This window comes from Puntigrus tetrazona, chromosome 19 (genome assembly GCF_018831695.1).
Source record: "Puntigrus tetrazona isolate hp1 chromosome 19, ASM1883169v1, whole genome shotgun sequence".
Lineage (NCBI taxonomy): Eukaryota > Metazoa > Chordata > Actinopteri > Cypriniformes > Cyprinidae > Puntigrus > Puntigrus tetrazona.
In genome coordinates, this window is record NC_056717.1 from 1,094,990 (window position 1) to 1,116,961 (window position 21,972).

Sequence of the window (21,972 nt, forward strand, 5' to 3'; positions counted from 1 at the left end):
CTAATGCATTTTTAAGTCCATTTTCATCATCTGCTCCATAGAGACACTTTGTAGATCTGGATTTGACATTGCTTTGCCTGTTAAAGACTTGAATACATCACTCTGCTGAAGAAACATTTCAGCCTCTGACTTCTCAAGCAGACTCTCTTCTGTTATGCCAAACCTCAGGTGATCAATATCTTCTTGTTTTCTTTTGATGTCTGCCCCCATTCTTTCAAGTTCTTTCTTTTCTATTTGTAACTCTCGCTTTTCATCTTCAAATGTCCTTTTTTCTCTTGTTATTTTGTCACTCATCTGTTCAAGTGTGTTTCTCTCTGTTTGTATCTCTGCCAGTGTGATCTCAATGTTTGTTCTTTGTTCAGAAAGTTGTTTTTCTTGCTCTTCCTTGTTTTGAAACATCTCAGCTTTGGTTTTCTCTAAGTAAGACTGTTCCATTTTAATCAAATCTTTGCTTCTCTCAATTGCTTCTTGTTCCCTTTGTATTACAGTATAGGTTTCATGCAGAATATCTCCCTTCTTTTTAATTTCCTCATTGAGGTCATTAATATCTTCTTTCTCTTTCTGGAGTTTAGCTGTTATTTCAATAAGCCTTTGTTTTTCATGTTGTGTTTCTAGTTTGATCTTCTCAATCTCTTTTGTTTCTCTTTGTAGGTCAGTTTTGATCTGTTTTATTACATCCTTTTCATTCTCTAAAGATTCTCTCTCAAGTCCCAGACACTCTGAGTCTCTTTCTACATTAACTAGTTTTTGTTGAAGACTTTCCATTTCTCTCTTCAGCAGCTTTCTGTCATTTTCTAAAATTTGCTTTTCAGTCCATACCTCCTTCATCTGAAGTTCAACATCTTCAGACTTCTTTCTCAGCTCAGTCATCAAATTCTGTTTTTCCCTGATCATTGCAGCTCTTTCAGTTTCCAAGTTGTTCGTTTCCTTTTTCATTTGACCTTCTTGTTTATAAACCTCTGCTTGTAGTTGCTCTAGTTCAGCTTCTCTGAGTCTTATTTTCTCTTTCTCGTTTTCAATATCAGCATTTTGTTTGGAGATGTTCGATCTCATTTGCTCAAGGTTGTTTTTCTCTCTTTGTAGATCTGCCATTGAAGATTCATTTGCAGTTTTCACTTCATCCAGAATCTCTTGTTTTCTCTTTGTATCTTGAGCAAGATGAACAATATCTTCTCTCTCTTTTTGAAGTTCTTCCGCCATCTTTTCCAAAGTCTGTCTTTCATTTTGTGTTTCCTCTTTGATATCATCAGCTTCTCTTTGCAGCTCAATCTTCATCTGTTCTAACTTGTTCTTCTCATCTTCAAATACCTGTTTCTGGAGTGTCATTATCTTTTGTTCTTCATTCAGATCTTTTCTACTTTGCTCTACATCATCTCTTTCTTTCTTTATTCGCTCTTTCTGTTCTTCCAGCTCCTGTTTATCTTCATCTAGTTGGCTTCTCTCATTCTTCATCTTTTCCATAATGTTACTCACCTCTGTCTGTTGCTTGTTTAGCTCGGATTGTCTCAGATCAAGCTGAGTTCTGCTGTTTATTACAATGTTTCTGTCATTGTCTAGTTCCTGTTTCTGATTCTGAATTTCAGTTTGCAGTTGTTCAAGTTCATGCAGTTTTTGTCTCATTTGTTCATCTTGATTTTTAATATCATGTGCTTGTCTTGTCTTCATCTCCTCTAGGTTGCCTCTTTCTTTCTGTATCTCTGCAAGTGTGATTCCTTGCTTTTCTCTTTCTTTTTCAAGATCCTCCTTTGCTTTAGCAAGTTCACTTTTTATTTTATCCAGTTCATGTTTTTCCTTCTCAATTATGTGTCTGTCAGATTCAATGGCTTTAGTTTTCACATCAATTTCTTTGTTCATTTCATCCAAGACCATGTCTTTTCTTTTTGTCTCTTCAGTAAGATCATTCATTTCTTCTCTCTCTTTCTGGAGTTTAGCTGTCATTTCATCAAACCTTTGTCTTTCATGTTGTGTTTCTAGTTTGATCATCTCAATCTTTTGTGTTTCTCTTTGTAGGTCAGTTTTTATCTGGTTTATCATTTCCTTTTCATTTTCCAAAACTTCTCTGTCAAGTTTCTGACTTACTGAATCTCTTTCTACATTAACTAGTTTTTGTTGCAGATCTTCCATGCCTCTCTTCAGCAGCTTTCTGTCATTTTCTAACATTTGCTTTTCAGTCCATATCTCCTTCATCTGACGTTCAACATCTTCAGACTTCTTTCTCAGCTCAGTCATCATATCCTGTTTTTCCCTGATCATTGCAGCTTTTTCAGTTTCCATGTTGTTCTTTTCCTTTTTCATTTGACTTTCTTGTTTATAAACCTCTGCTTGTAGTTGCTCTAGTTCAGCTTCTCTGAGTCTTATTTTCTCTTTCTCGTTTTCAATATCATCATTTTGTTTGGAGATGTTCAATCTCATTTGCTCAAGGTTGTTTTTCTCTCTTTGTAGATCTGCCATTGAAGATTCATTTGCCATTGTCCCTTCATCTAGAATCTCTTGTTTTCTCTTTGTATCTTGAGCAAGATGAACAATATCTTCTCTCTCTTTTTCAAGTTCTTCAGCCATCTTTTCCAAAGTCTGTCTTTCATTTTGTGTTTCTCTTTGATATCATCAGCTTTTTTTGCAGCTCAGTCTTCATCTGTTCTAACTTGTTCTTCTCATCTTCAAATACCTGTTTCTGAGTGTCATTATCTTTTGTTCTTCATTCAGATCTTTTCTACTTTGCTCAACATCATCTCTTTCTTTCTTTATTCGCTCTTTCTGTTCTTCCAGCTCCTGTTTATCTTCATCTAGTTGGCTTCTCACATTCTTCATCTTTTCCATAATGTTACTCACCTCTGTCTGTTGCTTGTTTAGCTCAGATTGTCTCAGATCAAGCTGAGTTCTGCTGTTTATTACAATGTTTCTGTCATTGTCTAGTTCCTGTTTCTGATTCTGAATTTCAGTTTGCAGTTGTTCAAGTTCATGCAGTTTTTGTCTCATTTGTTCATCTTGATTTTTAATATCATGCGCTTGTCTTGTCTTCATCTCCTCTAGGTTGCCTCTCTCTTTCTGTATCTCTGCAAGTGTGATTCCTTGCTTTTCTCTTTCTTTTTCAAGATCCTCCTTTGCTTTAGCAAGTTCATTTTTTATTTTATCCAGTTCATGTTTTTCCTTCTCAATTATGTGTCTGTCAGATTCAATGGCTTTAGTTTTCACATCAATTTCTTTCTTCATTTCATCCAAGACCATGTCTTTTCTTTTTGTCTCTTCAGTAATATCATTAATTTCTTCTCTCTCTTTCTGGAGTTTAGCTGTCATTTCATCAAACCTTTGTCTTTCATGTTGCGTTTCTAGTTTGATCATCTCAATCTTTTGTGCTTCTCTTTGTAGGTCAGTTTTTATCTGGTTTATCATTTCCTTTTCATTTTCCAAAACTTCTCTATCAAGTTTCTGACTTACTGAATCTCTTTCTACATTAACTAGTTTTTGTTGCAGATCTTCCATGCCTCTCTTCAGCAGCTTTCTGTCATTTTCTAACATTTGCTTTTCAGTCCATATCTCCTTCATCTGACGTTCAACATCTTCAGACTTCTTTCTCAGCTCAGTCATCATATCCTGTTTTTCCCTGATCATTGCAGCTTTTTCAGTTTCCATGTTGTTCTTTTCCTTTTTCATTTGACTTTCTTGTTTATAAACCTCTGCTTGTAGTTGCTCTAGTTCAGCTTCTCTGAGTCTTATTTTCTCTTTCTCGTTTTCAATATCATCATTTTGTTTGGAGATGTTCAATCTCATTTGCTCAAGGTTGTTTTTCTCTCTTTGTAGATCTGCCATTGAAGATTCATTTGCCATTGTCCCTTCATCTAGAATCTCTTGTTTTCTCTTTGTATCTTGAGCAAGATGAACAATATCTTCTCTCTCTTTTTCAAGTTCTTCAGACATCTTTTCCAAAGTCTGTCTTTCATTTTGTGTTTCCTCTTTGATATCATCAGCTTTTCTTTGCAGCTCAGTCTTCATCTGTTCTAACTTGTTCTTCTCATCTTCAAATACCTGTTTCTGGAGTGTCATTATCTTTTGTTCTTCATTCAGATCTTTTCTACTTTGCTCAACATCATCTCTTTCTTTCTTTATTCGCTCTTTCTGTTCTTCCAGCTCCTGTTTATCTTCATCTAGTTGGCTTCTCACATTCTTCATCTTTTCCATAATGTTACTCACCTCTGTCTGTTGCTTGTTTAGCTCGGATTGTCTCAGATCAAGCTGAGTTCTGCTGTTTATTACAATGTTTCTGTCATTGTCTAGTTCCTGTTTCTGATTCTGAATTTCAGTTTGCAGTTGTTCAAGTTCATGCAGTTTTTGTCTCATTTGTTCATCTTGATTTTTAATATCATGCGCTTGTCTTGTCTTCATCTCCTCTAGGTTGCCTCTCTCTTTCTGTATCTCTGCAAGTGTGATTCCTTGCTTTTCTCTTTCTTTTTCAAGATCCTCCTTTGCTTTAGCAAGTTCATTTTTTATTTTATCCAGTTCATGTTTTTCCTTCTCAATTATGTGTCTGTCAGATTCAATGGCTTTAGTTTTCACATCAATTTCTTTGTTCATTTCATCCAAGACCATGTCTTTTCTTTTTGTCTCTTCAGTAAGATCATTAATTTCTTCTCTCTCTTTCTGGAGTTTAGCTGTCATTTCATCAAACCTTTGTCTTTCATGTTGTGTTTCTAGTTTGATCATCTCAATCTTTTGTGTTTCTCTTTGTAGGTCAGTTTTTTTCTGGTTTATCATTTCCTTTTCATTTTCCAAAACTTCTCTGTCAAGTTTCTGACTTACTGAATCTCTTTCTACATTAACTAGTTTTTGTTGCAGATCTTCCATGCCTCTCTTCAGCAGCTTTCTGTCATTTTCTAACATTTGCTTTTCAGTCCATATCTCCTTCATCTGACGTTCAACATCTTCAGACTTCTTTCTCAGCTCAGTCATCATATCCTGTTTTTCCCTGATCATTGCAGCTTTTTCAGTTTCCATGTTGTTCTTTTCCTTTTTCATTTGACTTTCTTGTTTATAAACCTCTGCTTGTAGTTGCTCTAGTTCAGCTTCTCTGAGTCTTATTTTCTCTTTCTCGTTTTCAATATCATCATTTTGTTTGGAGATGTTCAATCTCATTTGCTCAAGGTTGTTTTTCTCTCTTTGTAGATCTGCCATTGAAGATTCATTTGCCATTGTCCCTTCATCTAGAATCTCTTGTTTTCTCTTTGTATCTTGAGCAAGATGAACAATATCTTCTCTCTCTTTTTCAAGTTCTTCAGCCATCTTTTCCAAAGTCTGTCTTTCATTTTGTGTTTCTTCTTTAATATAATCAGCTTCTTTTTGCAGCTCAGTCTTCATCTGTTCTAACTTGTTCTTCTCATCTTCAAATACTTGTTTCTGAACTGTCATTATCTTTTTGTCTTCATTCAGATATTTTCTACTTTGCTCTACATCATCTCTTTCTTTCTTTATTCGCTCTTTCTGTTCTTCCAGCTCCTGTTTATCTTCATCTAGTTGGCTTCTCTCATTCTTCATCTTTTCCATAATGTTACTCACCTCTGTCTGTTGCTTGTTTAGCTCGGATTGTCTCAGATCAAGCTGAGTTCTGCTGTTTATTACAATGTTTCTGTCATTGTCTAGTTCCTGTTTCTGATTCTGAATTTCAGTTTGCAGTTGTTCAAGTTCATGCAGTTTTTGTCTCATTTGTTCATCTTGATTTTTAATATCATGCGCTTGTCTTGTCTTCATCTCCTCTAGGTTGCCTCTCTCTTTCTGTATCTCTGCAAGTGTGATTCCTTGCTTTTCTCTTTCTTTTTCAAGATCCTCCTTTGCTTTAGCAAGTTCATTTTTTATTTTATCCAGTTCATGTTTTTCCTTCTCAATCATGTCTCTGTCAGATTCAATGGCTTTAGTTTTCACATCAATTTCTTTCTTCATTTCATCCAAGACCATGTCTTTTCTTTTTGTCTCTTCAGTAATATCATTAATTTCTTCTCTGTCTTTCTGGAGTTTAGCTGTCATTTCATCAAACCTTTGTCTTTCATGTTGTGTTTCTAGTTTGATCTTCTCAATCTCTTTTGTTTCTCTTTGTAGGTCAGTTTTGATCTGTTTTATTACATCCTTTTCATTCTCTAAAGCTTCTCTCTCAAGTCCCAGACACTCTGAGTCTCTTTCTACATTAACTAGTTTTTGTTGAAGACTTTCCATTTCTCTCTTCAGCAGCTTTCTGTCATTTTCTAACATTTGCTTTTCAGTCAATACCTCCTTCATCTGAAGTTCAACATTTTTATACTTCTTTTTCAGCTCAGTAATCACATCCTGTTTTTCCATTATCTCTTTTTGGAGATTTTCTAATGTGGACTCATGTAATACTTTCATTTGATCCAGTATCTCATTTTTTCTCTTTGTATCTTGAGCAAGATTAATAATATCTTCTTTCTCTTTCTGAAGTTGTTCAGTCATCTTTTCCAAACGCTGTCTTTCAATTTGTGTTTCTTCTTTTAGCCTTCTTATATCTTCAGTTTGTCCTTGCAGCTCTATCTTCACCTGTTGTATATCATCCTTCTCATCCTGAATAACATTTTTATGATATTGAAACTCCTTTATCTCTCTCTCTAGGGCTGCTCTTTTTTCGTCTATGTCAGTATTGTATGTTTTCAACATTTGGGTCCTTTCCTCAATTAATTCTTTTTCATTATTCAGTTCTACCTTTAAAAGCTCCAGTTCAGTCTCCATTTGGTGTTTCTGTGCTAGCATTTCAGACTTGTCTTTCTCAATATAAGCCTTTTCACGTGTTGTAAATTCCATGATTTCATTTACTTTTCTCTGTTTTTGATCTATTTCAGTCTTTGTCTTTTCAAGTGTGTCTTTTTCCATTGTAATAGCTTTTCGTGTGGCTTCCATTTCATCTTGCTGTCTATAAATCAGAGCTTGGAGTTGTTCAAGTTCGGTCTCTCTCAGACTCATTTGTTTTCTCTCATTTGCAATGTTGTCTTGTTGCTCTGAAATGCTTTCTCTCAGTAGAAGCAGCATGTCTTTTTCTTTCTGTATTTCTGCCAGTGTGATCTTGCTATTTTCTCTTTCTTCAATAAGCTGGGTTTCAAGATGCTCCTTCGCTCTTGCTATATCTGTCACAGTTTTTTTCAGCTCAAGTAGAGCCTTCTCCTGCATCAGTTTATTAGACTCATTTGCTTTCCTTTGCAATTCAGTTTCCTGATGCATATTTTCTAGTGCCACGTTTTTCTTATGAAGATCCTCTGCAAGACTCTCAACATGATCTCTATCTTTCTTAAGTTGGGATGTTGCTTCCTTAAGTTTCTCTCTTTCATTTTGTGTCTCTACTTTTATCTTTTTAATATCTTCAGCCTCTCTTTTTAGCTCAGTTTTTATCTGCTCAATCTTATCTTTCTCATCCTCAGCCATTTCTTTCTGAAGCTTAATGTTCTCCAACTCTTTCATTACATCAAGCTTTGTTTGTTCCAATGTATCCATGTCTGTTTTTATGCTTTTCCTGCAGTTGTCAATTCCTTCTTTTACATCACACAACTCCTTCCTGAGCAGCTCTAATTTTTCACTTTCCATTTTTAGTTCTTGCCTCGACTTTACCTCCATTTGTTGTTTTTGATTAATTAGTTCTGCTCTTTCCCTCTCAATATCATTTCTCTCCTTTTTAATTTGTTCTTTGGTTTCATCTGTCTCTTTTTTCTGTTGATCTATTTGAGCTTTAATGTCTTTCAGCCCACTCTTTTCTAGTGCAATCATCACCTTCTGCTCATCTATCTCTGTTTGCTCTTTCTGAATTTCATTTTTTAGATTTTGAAGCTGTGCTTGTTTGTATGTTGTTTGCTCAATTTCCTTTTGTAGGTCATCTCTCTGTTGGGATATCTTCATTCTTAACTGCTCAAGAATGTGTTTCTCTTTCTGTATTTCTGCTAGTGTTAACACATTTACTCTTTCATGTGATTCAATTTGGTTCTGAAGATCTTCTTTAGCTCTGGCTATCTCTGCTTTAATTTTCTCCATGTCACACTTATCCTTTTTAAGAGTGTCTCTATCATACTCAATTATTATCATTTGTTTTCTTAGATTTGCCTCCTCTGATTTTAACCTGCCAAAAGAAATCTCTATATCTTCCTTTTCTTTTTGAAATTTGATTGTCGTTTCCTCGACTTTCTGCCTGTCATTTTCTATGTCTTGTCTTAGTTTAGCAAGACTGTCCTTTTCTTGTTGTAGTTCATTTTTCATCTTATCAAATTCTTGCTTTTCTTTGCCAGTCAATTGTTTCTGGTAGTTTAATCTCTCAAACTCCACAGCTAAGATGGTTCTGTTGTCTTTTATATCATCTAGATCTTTATTCAGTATTTTCCTGCCGTTTTCAATAGATTCTTTTTCTCTGATAACTTCTTGTTTCATTAGCTCCACTGTTGCACTTTCCCTCTTCAGTTCTAATGCAATGCCATTAACTCTTTGTCTTTCTTCCATTATATCAGTCTTATCTTTTTCAAGTCTGTCCATCGCGTTCTCTAATTCTCTCCTTTGCTTTTCCATTTTAGCCTGTATTTCATTAAGCTGACTCTTCTCTTTCATGACAACATCCTGAATCTCTTCTATTTCTTTTTGTTGAGCATGAAGTTGTGATGTACGAATATTCAGTTCATTTTCTTGGTGTCTCAAACTTTCCTTTGCTTTTTTAATATTATGCTCCTCTTGTGAGATGTTCATCTTCATTTGCTCAAGGGAATTTTTCTGCTCTCTTTTGCTTTTCTCCACTTCAAACTTCAGTTTTTCTAGTATATCTTTTTCAGTCTCAATGTTTTGCTTTTGTTTTTGTAGCTCAAGGTGCATCCTCTCCAGAGCCTCTTTTCTATCATTTCCCTCATGTTGAATTTGAACTGCCATGTCTTTTACGCTCTGCTTTTCAGTCACCATCTCTTCCTTTGTTCTTTCATCACTGTCAGCCTCTAGATCGTCAGCTCTCATCTGCTGTATCTCTTTCTCAAATGATTGCCTATCAAACTGCAAGTTTTCTAATTCTTTGTGCAGTTTGGCTTTATTCTTCTCTATGTCTTCCTCATCTATTTCTAGTGATCTTTCAAATACTTCTTTTTGCTCAATTAAATATTTCTTTTGGAGCTCCACATTTTCATATTCTACCCTCAGTTCTTCTTTCAATTTCTCCAATTCCTGTCTCTCTTTCTCCAGATCTGCTGCAGAATCATTTATTTGTTTTTGTTTGTTTTCAGTCTCTTGTGATTTTTGTTTCAGTTCATTTTCTCTTTGTCTTAAATTTTCTTTATCACTTTCAACAATGCACCTTTGATTTGAGATGGTTTCACTCATCTGCTCAAGATTGTGCCTTTCTTTCTCTATCTCTTCTAGTATAATAATGTTATGTTCTTTTTGCTGAGAAAATTCATCTTTGAGATCTCTGAGCTTAGACTTTTCCTGTTCTAGCACAACTCTCTCAGACTCAACATACTGCTTTTCTTTTTCAACCTCCATGTGCATCTCATTCAGAGCTATTGACCTCTTTTCAATCTGTTGAACTAGACTATCAGTGTATTGTCTTTCTTTTTGAACTTTGGCCTCCATATCTTTTACACTTTGTATGTCTTTTTGAACAGCTTGTCTTAGATTTTCAATGACACCGGCTTCTTTTTGCAAATAAGCCTTTGTGCCCTTCAATACCTCAAATGCTTTTTCCCGCTTTTCTACATCAGCTTGCATTTTATCCAGGTCCTCTCTCTTTCTTTTTGTCTCATCTGCAAGGCTCGCAATGGCATCTCTCTCTTTCTGAAGTTGCACAACAGTGATTTTAAGCTTCTGTCTTTCAGCTAGTGTATCTTGTCTTAGTTTCTCAGTATTTTCAACTACTCTTTGCAACACAGATTCAGTCTGTTTTAACTTGCTTTTCTCTTCTGCAATACTTTGTCTTTGTAATTTTATCACCTCTGCTTGACTATCTAAATTGATTTTCTTCTGCTCCAGATCTTCTATATCTCTCGTTAAAGCTATTCTGCAGTCCTCAATAAGTCGCTTCTCATTTAGTAAGTCTTTTTTCACAAGCTCCACAGTTTCAAGTTCTCTGTTTAATGCATCTGTCAAGTTGCTCTCCATCTGCTGCTTCTGTTCCATTATAGCCGCCCTTTCTCTGTCAAGATTGTCTTTTTCATTTTGTGTGAACTGCCTGATGTCATCCACCTGTTTTAGCTTTTCAACTATTTCATCTTGGCTTTTCTGAAGTTGACTTTTTTGCATTAAAAATATATTCTGAATATCCTGCATGTCTTTTTGTTGTCTGTTAAGATCAGCCTGCATTTGCTGCAGTTCATTTTCTCTTGTCTTTATTTCATCTTTCTCATTCTCAATATCATCTTTTTTCTGTAAAATTAGTTCATTTATTTTCTCAAGAGTATCTCTCTCCATTTTGATCTCCTTCAGTGTCAGAACATTCTCCTCTTTCAGGTTCTCTAGATATTTCTTTTCTCTTGCTATTTCTGATTGTACTTCTTGTGTATCACAAATGTTCTTTTCTAGTTCCTCCCTCTCTTGTTTAAGCTGCTCTGCCCATTTCTCAATGTTCTGTCTTTCTTTTTGCACATCCTGTTTTAATCTTTTGATATCACTAGACTCTTTTTGCAGCTCATATTTCATGTTCTGTAACATTCTCTTTTCATCCTCTATCCTTTTTCGCTGAGCTTCTATGTCTTCTAGTTCTCTAGCAAAAGTGTCTTTTAGGTCAGCCTCCATGGTTTGCCTTTGTTTTTCTGTATCCTGTCGAATGTGATTTAGGACATCTCTCGCTTTTTGTAATTCTATTCTTAGCATGTCTTCTTTTTCTCTGCTTTCTGTAATCTCAGTCTGCAGGTCATCCCATCCTTTCTGTATTTCTAGCTTTGTCTTTTCCAAGTCATCTCTTGTTCGTTCTAGCTCCTGTTTTCGCAGCTCTAATTGTGACTCTATGTCTGCCGTGTTTTTTGTTGCAGTGTGGAGTGCGGCTTCTTTGACTGAAAATTCATCCTTGCTCAGTTTTATCTCTGCCAGTTGTCTCTCAATTGTACCTTTTTGTGCAAGTAAGTCTGCTTTAAAATTCTCCAAAGCTTGTCGCTCTATATCCAGCTCATCCATGGTCATCTGATATTTTCCTACATCCTCGATCACATCAGTTTGGACTTGTACATCAACTTGTGTAATTTCCATTAATCTTGTTTTTTCCAAATCGCATTTCTCTTTCTCTCTTTCTAGTTCTTGTTTTCTTTGATCTAGCTGCCTTTTCTCTTTCCATATTAAATCTAAACCTCTCTGGTTCTCTTCTCTCTCAGATTGCAGCAGTCTTTCCCAGTTTTGTAGACTTACTCGTTTCTTTCCAATCTCTATTTCCTCCTCTTGTAATTTTTTCTTCCTCTCTTCAGCTTCATTCTTCGCCGCTTGTACATCCTCCTTTGTTTTCTCTAGTTCATGCTTCTCTTTTAAAATGATTTCTTTATATTGTTCCAGTTCTTGTCTTTCATTCTGTACATCACTCACAAAGTCTTCCACTTTACTGGCAGCTATTTCTTCTGTCTTTGCATACTCTTGGCTCTCGGTTGGAATGATGGTTGGTTGAATCTGAAATAAATGGTTCTTGTTTGCATTTGCATCTCTGTCCCAATATATTTTTTAGATATACTATGTATACAATTTAGTTATTCTGAACATAGTTCATGATCAATTTAATTTTCACCATCTTCAGTAGAAATTCAGTTTATGTTGACCCTATTTAAATTCCTATTACATGTCTATGTAATTCAATGTCAGGTCTTTGTCTAATATTCTTTTTTCTTGCTTCACTTAAGATTGTCATGTTTAACTGTAATATGTTGCATTTGTAAAATAGGTTGCAGACACTTCATGTTGACTTTAAGAGTCCACTTGCTGCCGACAATATTGATAATGCAGATAACATAATGAAACATCTGTTAAATGCAAGTAAATTATGACTTACCTTTTCTTTGCCCGCCTTTTCTAGAGTAATTAGTTCTTTCTTTCTCCTTATTTCTTCTTTGGCCTGTTCTATGTCTTTCAAAGCATTTTTCACATCTTCTCTCATCTGCTCCACCGTATCATTCTCTTTAATGGTCTCCTCTAGCCTCACCTCCAATTCCTCTCTTTGCCGCTGCATCATATTTCTCATAAGTTGTAGTTCATCTCGTTCTCTCCTAATCTTTTCTTCTCTGTATTCAATCTCTCTTCTCCTTCGTTGTACTTCATTCTTCAACAGCCTCATCTCATCCCTGTCTTTCTTCATCATTTCCTTGTTGTGTTCTACCTCAGCCTTAAGTCCTCGCAGCATTTCACGGATGTGTTCAATCTCCAGAATGAGCCTCTGCATCTCAGCATTCATCTCCTCTTTGTCTGTTGTCTCCATCTGACTTTCTGCCATACGGCTTTCAATTTGGAATTTAGCTTTCCGCACCATTTCCCTTGTACCTTCAATTTGCTGAATAAGGTTGATTATTGTGAGGTTCATCTGTCCTTTCTCTTCTTCTAAATCTCTCTCCTCCATCCTAAGTTCAAACTCATCTCTTGCTCTTTGGATTTCAGCTTTAACTTTCTCCATTTCATATTTCTGCCTCTCCGTCTCTGCCCTTTTCTGTTCCATCTCATCTTTTGCCCTTTGTATCTCCATCCTCAGTCGTTCCATCTCGTCCTTCTTCCTCATAGTCAATTTCATCCTTTGGTCAAGTTCTTTCTTCTTCCCTTCCATTTCTCTCTTTATCAGCTCCACTTCTCCAATCTCTCGTTTGGTTTTCTGCATCCTTTCTTCCAGCTCTTCTCTTTGTCTTTGTATTTCCTCTTTGAAAAGTTGCATTTTGTCCATTTCTGCTTTTGCTAGCTCCATTTTCCTTTCAACATCCTCTTTTTGTTTTAAGATCTCAGATCTCACCAGTTCAGTCTGGTATCTCTCACTTTTTGCTTCCATCATCTGGATTTCAATATCTTCTTTTTGTTTTTGGAGGTCTGCTTTCATCTTTTCAAGATTAGTCATTTCCAACCTTGCTTTTTCCATCTTTACGTTGATGTCCTTTTTCTGTTTTGTTAACTCTGTTTTCATGTCTTCAAACTCACCCATCTCCTTCTTCATAGCTTCCATCTTCCTCATCACCTCCTCCTTCTCCCTGTTCATCCTCTCACGTTCCTCGTGCTCTCCCTTTTCAGCCTCGTCCCACAACCTCTCTATCTCCGCTCTCACCCTGTTAATCTCATCCTTGACCTCTTCATATGTGTCTTTCCCTCTCAGCGTTTCCACACGGATCTTCTCCAGATCCTCTCTCTCATGCTCCATGTCCTCTCTCATCTTCCTCAGAGCATCTTCTCGTCGCTTTGTCTCCTCTAACCTTTTATTCATTTCCTCTCTTTGTTCCTGGATCTCAATCATAAGATGTTCAGCTTTCTCTCTGTCTTGTTGTGCTAATTCTCTGCTTCTGTTCATGGTTTCTGTGTCTAGAACTAGCTGAGTCTTGATCTTTTCAAGTTCTTCTCTTTGTCTCTGCACTTGAGCACTCTGTTCTACATCATATCTCATAATTTCATGCCTTTGTTTTTCTAGATCTTTCTTTTCGTTCTGGACCTGAACTCTAATTTGTTTCAACTCTTCTCTCTCTTTGTCCATCTCGGCTAAATGCTTTTCTTGATCTTTCTTGTCCTTCAGCACAGCTATTTTCATTTGCTCAACAGACTCTTTCTCTTGCTGTGTATCCTCCAGGATTTTCAGCAGGTTCTCTTCTTTCAGAATGCCTCAACTTTTCCAGCTCATGTCTGGCTTTTTGTATCTCTTCATTTATTTGTTCTAACTCCTCTGTTTTTTTGTGTATTTCATCTCTTTGCTCCAACGTCTCTGTTATGGTTTCATACCGTCTCTTTTCTGACTCTTCCATTTGCTTTTTTAAGAGCATCTCAGCCTCTTGGACTGCAAGTTTGGCAAGGTTTGACTCCTCTTTTTCTTGTTTTGCAACTCTAATTCTGTTCTCTATTTCTGCTTGATGTCTTTGTAGCTCTTTTCTCATGCTTTTGACTTCATCCGCTTCTTGTTTAGCCTTTTCTCTGCTGTTATTAATTTCTCCTCGCTCTTTTTCCATCTGTTCTATCATTTTTGCCATCTCCTCTCTCTTGGCTTTAGCCTCATCCATCTGTTTGATAGCTGCAAGTTTGTCATCTTCTACCTGAACCTTAATTTTTTCAAGACTGTCCTTCCACTGCAAGAGCTCCATCCTGCTCTCCTCAATGTTTTTCTGAGAGCTTTGAACCTCATCCCTTAATTTTTCCAATTTTTTCAGCTCATTCTGAGTTTTCGCTCTGAGTTCGACTTCCTCTTTCTCTGTTTCATTCCACCTGCTCTCCATTTCCTCTTTAACTCTGAGTATTTCACTTCTGAGGAACTCACACTGTTCGGTCTCTCTTCTCACTGATTCTCTCTTTCTTTCCAGCTCTTCCTGCTCTGCCTCCAACTCAGCCTTTGTCTCCTCCATTTGTTCTTTTGTTTTTTGTATGTCTTCAATTTTTTTCTCAATATCTTCAATTTGTCCTTGAATTTCAGCCTTCATTTTTTCCATTTTCTCATTTTCCCGGATTGTGACTTCTTGGCTGTTCTCAATCTCTTCTTTGGCTCTGTGTGTCTCACGTTTAATTCTGTCTAAATCTTGTCTCTCCCTCAGCATCTCCTCTTGTTTTCGGTTCAAGCTGTCTTTTTCTGCCTTGATCTCTGCTTTGATTAGTTCTGTCGTTTCTCTTTCTTGTCTGGCTTCTTCCCTTATCTTAACACTTTCTTCCTTCTCCTTCAGTATCTTTGCTTTCTCCACATCGTTAGCTCTTTGTATCTCTACTCTTAAATTCTCCAGCTCGTCTTTCTCCCTCTGCAGTCGAGCTCTGTGCTCTAGCTCCTCTGTCACTATCTCATACCTCTTCTTCTCCATTTCTTCTTTAGCTTTTCGTATATCATCCTTCTGTTTTTCTAGAATATCTTTGTCCTTCTGCATCTCTATTTTCATATGTTTTACTCTATCAGTTTCTCTTTTTATTTCCTCAACTCTGGCTTCCATAGATATTGCATGGTTTTGTATGTCCACTTTGGCCTGTTCAGTCTTTTCCCATTCTTTTTTGACCAGCTCTCCATTCATCACCAACTCATCTCGGCCTCTCTCAATTTCATGTTTCATCTCTTCCAGATCCTTTTCTTTTCTTAAGACTTCTTGCCATTTATTTTCAATCAGGCTGTTTTCTGTAAGTGCTTGCGCTCTCAGCTGGTTTATTCTCTCATTCTCATGTTTTGAAAACTCTCTGTTTCTTTCTATCTCTTCTCTTGCTCTTTGAATCTCGTCCTGCAGGTATTTCAGCTCATCTCTCTCTCTTTGTATCATAGCTCTCTGTTCTAGCCATTCTTTCTCTGTTTCATGCCACCTTTGCTCCATTTCCATCTTTACTTGCTGTATGTCAGCTTTAATCTGCTCAAACTGGTCTCTTTGCCTCTTAATGTCACACTTCTTTCTCTCCAACTCACTTTTCTCCTCATCTATTTCAGCTTTCATCTGCTCCATCTGACACTTTGCTTTCTGTGTTTCCTCAATCTTCACCTCTATCTCATTGATCTGAACTTGTATGGCACTTTTCATTTGCTCCATTCGTTCCATCTCATACTTTGTGCTTTCACGGTCACTCTCCAGCTCCTCCTTCTGTCTCAGAGTCTCATATCTGATCATCTCCAAATTCTGTCTCTCTCTCATGATTTCATCACACTTTTGCTCCAGGGTGGTTTGCTCAGTTTGGAGGTCAGATCTCATTTGCTCAATCCTCTCCCTCTCTCTTTTTACCTCTTCTTTATTATGATCCATTCTTTCATGTATGTGGTCCATCTCAGCTTTCATATGAGTAATAGTTCTCTCAAGTTGTCTTTTCTCTGTGGTCATCCTGACTATCTCATCTTGCTGTCGCTGAATCCGCTGTCTCATGTTGTCTATCTCAGTCCTTTCTTGCTTAGTTCCTTCCCAAAGTTTTTCAATCTGCTCGATGGCACGCATTGTTTCCAGTCTTCGCCTTTTTAGAGAGTCTTTTCTTTTCTGGATGTCACTTGTATGTCCATTTTTGTCATCCTGTCTTCTTTTTTCTCTGGGAGAAGTGGGTGGACTGATTCTCTCTGTTTGCGTATGCTTGCTGTTGCGTTGTCTCCACTCTGCAAAAGAAAATGTATCCACTCTGCAAAAAAAGAAAATATATATATTATATAATATATAATAATATATATATATATATATATAAAATGTATATATATATATATATATATATATAACTAAAATTAATTAGATTTTCTAACCTAGTTCTTGAATCAGTTTAGGTTCTGTCATTCTCAGGATGAGATGGAAGGACACTCTGTTTAGGGGTGGCTCTCGTTCCAAAGCCTCAAATAAGAGCCGCATTGCCTCCTGCTGGGTTGGAGCAGCCTGCACTTGTTGAGCTGCTGCTTCATGGATCAGACTTTGAGAGATAACAGCCTCAGTAATGTCACTGACCCGAGTCGCCTTCGTAATTATCTGCTCCTTGAATTCTGTCAGGAAGTCTCCAACTGTTGGGAAAGAAAACATTTGCACTGCATTAATAAACAATACATGGCACAATCACAATTTTTTTTTTTTTTTATTTAATTAAGCAATGCAATGAACTTTACCGTAATCTCTGGATTCTGCCATGGCTGCTTGCTACAAAAGGCTGAATTTGAAAATGAGTCTGAAAATTAACAGAAATTAATTACATGGTGTACTTCAGTATTAAAATGAGAAACTATTAAAAATAAAGGAGAAAGTAAGTGTACAGAAACGCAAAGGTGAATTTATTTGAGTGGTATACAGTATACAAATGATTTTATCTGTGAAATGTATTGGAAAATAGAGAAAAACAATAAAGCACAACATTGTTTTCTTGACTTTTTTTTTTTACTTAATTATAAATACAATAAATTTTGAAGTTCTAAATAAAACTATTAAATGGTTAATGTTTCACAAGAAAATACTAATGCAAAATTTACTAGCTATTTCTGAGTGAAAATAATTTCATATAATCTGTTTTTCCTAGTGTAGCTAAGATGTGACTTAAGGAACTGATATTATTGTCAAAAATTGTTTAAAAGATTCTTACCTTTGTGTTATTACTGGATTAAATTACATCTGTAAAAAGTTGTGTTCTGGTGATGGAGGTATATCGCTAAAGTACTGGTGAAGGTGACTTTAAACATTTAAAAACAAATCTTATCTTACTTTAGCACATGCTCGATGTCTACGTAGGTTACGTAAAATGGCACGGCTGTAGGTTATCGTGCATTTGATTGGCTGTGGGTGGTAAAATTTCTTCTGTCTGGTTTTCTCTGATAAACAGCACAGGCCCACCTCTGACGTGGTAATGTGCCGTACTGCAACACCCATTTGTACAATTTGGGGGAGATTAATACTAAATAACAGCCAAAATTACGGCACTTCGAGTAAATGTTTGCTTATGTAATTTTATGTACATTTACAATTACAATTTTACAATTTTATGTATGCATATTTATGTATGTCAATGACAGCTGCACTGCATAAACACCATAAGCGTATAACTGTCTGACCTGTCTTTACAAATGTCAACTCCTTAATCCTCCAGTGACTCGTTTGTTATAACTTCGCTGACTTTTATTATAGCTGGTTACCCCGGACTTGTATTGTGAAAAGCAACATCCGTCGCAGGAAGCGCAGACCAGCGGCGAGCTGCAGACGGAGGCAGTGCTTTTCTCACCAGCTAGTGTTTTTGTTAAATTGACAAAACGTCTTACGCAATGAGGTACCATTTGTTTTATGTTTTCTTTAAATAAAACAACGTGTGTCTGATACAATTGAACACAGAGGTTGATCGAACCCTAGCAATTGTTTGTTTATTTTTGTTGGTAGTAAGCTAGCCCGGTTCGTGTTAGCATGTGGTTCTGCTAGCTGCCGTGCTTTTGACGAATGAAATAAATACAATGTATTTATTATTAAAGTACATGCTTTAAAACTAATTAAACGATGCGTCTATATTTAAAATTCATTTAGTGGTATTAAGCGCTGTGTTTCCGGAAAACGAGACTGTTCGTTCATAAATACATGAATGAATGAATGAATGAATGAACGAAGAACCGATCATTATTAATGAACAATGATGCTCGTTTCACCTCCGTGAATCAACGGCTATTTTTTTTGTTTTGTTTCACCTTGCCTTAACTGTTCTCGAATATTGTATTGTATGTTTTACTGAAATTCTATATTTTTTGGTTGTTTTCAGAGGAGATCGTGGCAGGGGCCGAGGTGGCCGGTTCGGCTCCCGCGGAGGTTTGGTCCAGGGGTGCGTTATTTTATTATGCATATGCTCGCATTTATTATGTTTTTTTAAGCTTTCTTTAATGTCTTCATGTTGACCTGACGTTATCTATGCCTTCTGTTTTCTCAGGTATCGTCCCTTTGTCCCTCACATACCATTTGACTTCTATGTTGTGAGTATAATTCTACACTGATTCTTTGCTTTCTAAAACAACACGCATCCAGCTCATAAATCTCTTCTTGCAGTGTGAGATGGCCTTTCCTCGAGTGAAACCAGCCCCTGATGAGACCGCTTTCAGTGAGTGTCTGCTGAAGAGAAATCAAGACCTTACTCCTACCCCTGCTGAACAGGTACGTGCTAAATATCAGCAGGCAATAGCTTCATATTAACAGTCAAGTCTTAAATTCAAGTTATTGTTTTGGTAATTCTTACTGTCTTTCTCTCTCAGGCTTCCATTTTGTCCTTGGTCACTAAGATTAACAATGTCATTGACAACCTAATTGTGGCACCTGGAAACTTTGAAGTGGTGAGAAGACATTTTAAGAGGTCATTTAATAAAAAAAAAAAACTCACTGTTTTTGGTATACTAAGCGATGTCTAACAATTCACAGCAAATTGAGGAAGTAAGACAAGTGGGCTCGTATAAAAAGGGCACCATGACAACTGGACACAATGTAGCTGACCTCGTGGTTATCCTGAAGATCTTGCCCACATGTGAGTGTCGCATTATTTCATGAATTTTAATGTTCTGCTTGGCTCTCTTAATGTTAATCGCGAGCCCAAGTGTGCTTTTGTTTATTGATAATCCTATTTCTTTGTTCAGTGGAAGCTGTTGCTGCCTTGGGAAACAAAGTAGTTGAGACCCTGCGTACACAGGACCCTTCTGAGGGTAAGTGTGGGTTTCAATCCGGCAAGCCAATCAGTGCATAGAAGGAAAAATCGTTTGTGTTCAAAATAGCGGGAGGAAAAATGAGAACACGTTTTCTTTTTAATAAATGATATTAATGATTATTTTAAAATGTAATATTACTTAAACATTTCTGTTCTCTTCAGTGCTGTCTATGCTGACCAACGAGACAGGATTTGAGATCAGCTCTGCTGATGCCACCGTGAAAATCCTCATCACTACAGTTCCACCCAACCTACGCAAACTGGACCCAGAACTTCACTGTATGTTACACCCTTCGTGTGCACTCTTACAAATGAGCTTTTCTTATCAGAGACGTGCCAGTTATCTGTACCATGCTGCTTTTTTTTTACTTTTCATTTTTGTCAATATTGAATTTTTAATTACAGCACGCTGATTTGACTGATTTTGACATTTGCTTTCATCTAATGTTTAAGAACACAAACGCATATAACCTTCTGCATATATTTTTTTCACTCAGTTTATTTAGTCTTGCATTTCTGCAGAGCTTTAATGTCTGGTATTTATAGATTCTAATCTTCTTGACCAGAATCATACCATTAATCTTTTTTTTGTTTGTTTGTTTGTTTGTTTCCCTCTTCTCTTTGAAGTGGACATCAAGGTTCTGCAAAGTGCCCTGGCAGCCATTCGTCACGCTCGCTGGTTTGAGGAGAACGCTTCTCAGTCAACGTAAGTACGCTTTGTCCTAATTTAATGAATCCAATGCGTTTTGTGTCTTACTTTGGTTTCTGTCTTGAATTAGTGTGAAAGTTTTGATTCGCTTGCTGAAAGACCTGCGAGTCCGATTCCCTGGATTCGAGCCTCTCACACCCTGGATTCTAGATCTGCTGGTGAGCGCCGTTTTTCGAGTCTAACTTTTGTCGAATCTTATCTACACTACACTGACTTACCTGTAATGTTGCTCTCTTCACAGGGACACTCAGCTGTGATGAACAACCCGTCTAGGCAGCCCTTGCCACTCAACGTTGCTTACAGGTAAGCTGGTACTGCCTGTTTGTTTTGCTTGAGGTAATGGGCATCAAACTCTGTGGATTTTGAGATATAATGAGCATGTGTGTCGCAGGCGCTGTCTTCAGATGCTTGCCGCGGGTCTTTTCCTGCCAGGCTCCGTAGGAATCACTGATCCGTGTGAAAGCGGAAACTTCCGTGTACACACTGTCATGACCCTGGAGCAGCAGGTAATGCAGACTTCTGTCAGCAGGTCATTTAGTGTGGAAATGCAGGTAATCTAATTGATTTGTTTCTGCAGGACATGGTGTGTTTCACAGCCCAAACGCTGGTGAGGGTTCTCTCTCATGGAGGGTACAGAAAAATCTTGGGTCTTGAAGGAGATGCTAGTTGTAAGTGTTTGAGGTTTATTTCAGGTTCAGTTGATTTTGCATTTGAGTGACAACGTTGCTGATGGTTTTTGATGGTCCTCTGTAGATCTCACCACTGAGATGTCTACATGGGATGGAGTGATTGTCACCCCGTCTGAAAAAGCTTATGAGAAACCGCCGGAGCGCAAGGAAGAGGAGGATGAAGCATTGGAGGAAGGTGGAGAGGGAGAAGATGAAAGCATGGAAACCCAGGACTAATGCAATGGTCTCGGACAAAGTTTTGACTCATTTGTATTTAAGTTGGTTTTTAATAGAGATCTGTTTCACATCTAAGTTTTACCCAGAAGTTCCTTTTATATATCTACATTTGGTTTCCGTATAACAGTCTGCACCTCCTAGAGTTAAAGCCATGGCAGTAAACAGCAAAGAGCTCTAACAAGGACCAAAAGGCAATGGCTCATTATTCTGTCTTCTCACCTCAGATCATTCTCATACGGTTACATCTAGGACAAAGACTGAAAACCACTTAATTTGGTTGTTTTTTTTTTTTTTTTTTGTGGTTTGTATTTTTATCACTGATGGATCAAGTAAAGTTTTTATTTCCTCGTTTGTACTATATTTCTGCATTCTTATTTTAAATTACACATTTTAACATTGCTTTGGTATTTCGAGGTTACACACAGTCCTTGACTTTAGGTCTACTAGTGAGATATGTCAAGGTGTGCTGATCTACAGCATTACATACATGACAGCAGGACCAGGCCAGAAGACTGTGATTGGAAGTTAAGGCAGAGCTTATGGTCACCTAACAACATTTCCTACCGCTAACCCTAACCTCGCTATATCTATAACCGAAGCACCACCCTATCCACATCTAACCCCTAACCTCAGGAAGGCTAGAATTCTTGTTTATGTTGGTCCTAACTTTTAATTCAGTTATGAAAAGGCAGATGGGTCTTATTTGTATTCTTTATACCCCTAGTTGGTCAAACAAATTTTTAAGAAAAGTCTTAACACTGCTAGGTTTTTAAACTAGTTAAAAAAAGTATTGATCTGCTTTAATTCAGTTTCAGTTAAATAATTATAACTAAAAGAGATATGGCAAACGGTACAAAATGTGTTAAAATAAGTTAAAATATCACATATTTTACAGAATTTGTGTAGCATGTGTATAAATGTGACAATGAAAATCTCACCTTTGGGGAAAAAAAATACTTTGTCAGTATCTTTGGAGTTACGGCAAGGCGCATAACTTTCAAATTTCCCACAATCAAAGAGTACACTACCCTTGTGTGGAGTAAAAATCAAGTTGTTCACATCTCAAATGTACTCAGACTACCATTTTTTTGTAAAAGTTTCCGAGGAAAAAGGACACTAAGT

General features: G+C 36.9%; 2 protein-coding genes across 2 annotated transcripts; one reads left to right on the forward strand and one right to left on the reverse strand.

Moving 5' to 3' along the window:
* On the reverse strand, positions 1–17,240 carry LOC122323802 (golgin subfamily B member 1-like). Its single transcript, XM_043217896.1, is given in 7 exon segments — positions 1–2,593; positions 2,666–11,598; positions 11,975–13,693; positions 13,695–16,195; positions 16,337–16,585; positions 16,688–16,746; positions 17,155–17,240. Coding segments are annotated over 6 exon segments (16,017 nt in total). The 5' UTR covers positions 16,710–16,746; positions 17,155–17,240.
* Positions 17,241–17,509: 269 nt separating this feature from the next.
* Positions 17,510–21,210, forward strand: ilf2 (interleukin enhancer binding factor 2). Its single transcript, XM_043218163.1, has 14 exons — positions 17,510–17,832; positions 18,310–18,369; positions 18,475–18,517; positions 18,591–18,695; positions 18,794–18,871; positions 18,957–19,059; positions 19,169–19,234; positions 19,399–19,515; positions 19,864–19,942; positions 20,016–20,103; positions 20,187–20,248; positions 20,337–20,451; positions 20,523–20,613; positions 20,699–21,210. Exons 1-14 carry the CDS (start codon positions 17,828–17,830, stop codon positions 20,848–20,850), a joined length of 1,164 nt encoding a protein of 387 aa, XP_043074098.1. The 5' UTR covers positions 17,510–17,827; the 3' UTR covers positions 20,851–21,210.
* The last annotated feature ends 762 nt before the right edge of the window (positions 21,211–21,972 follow it).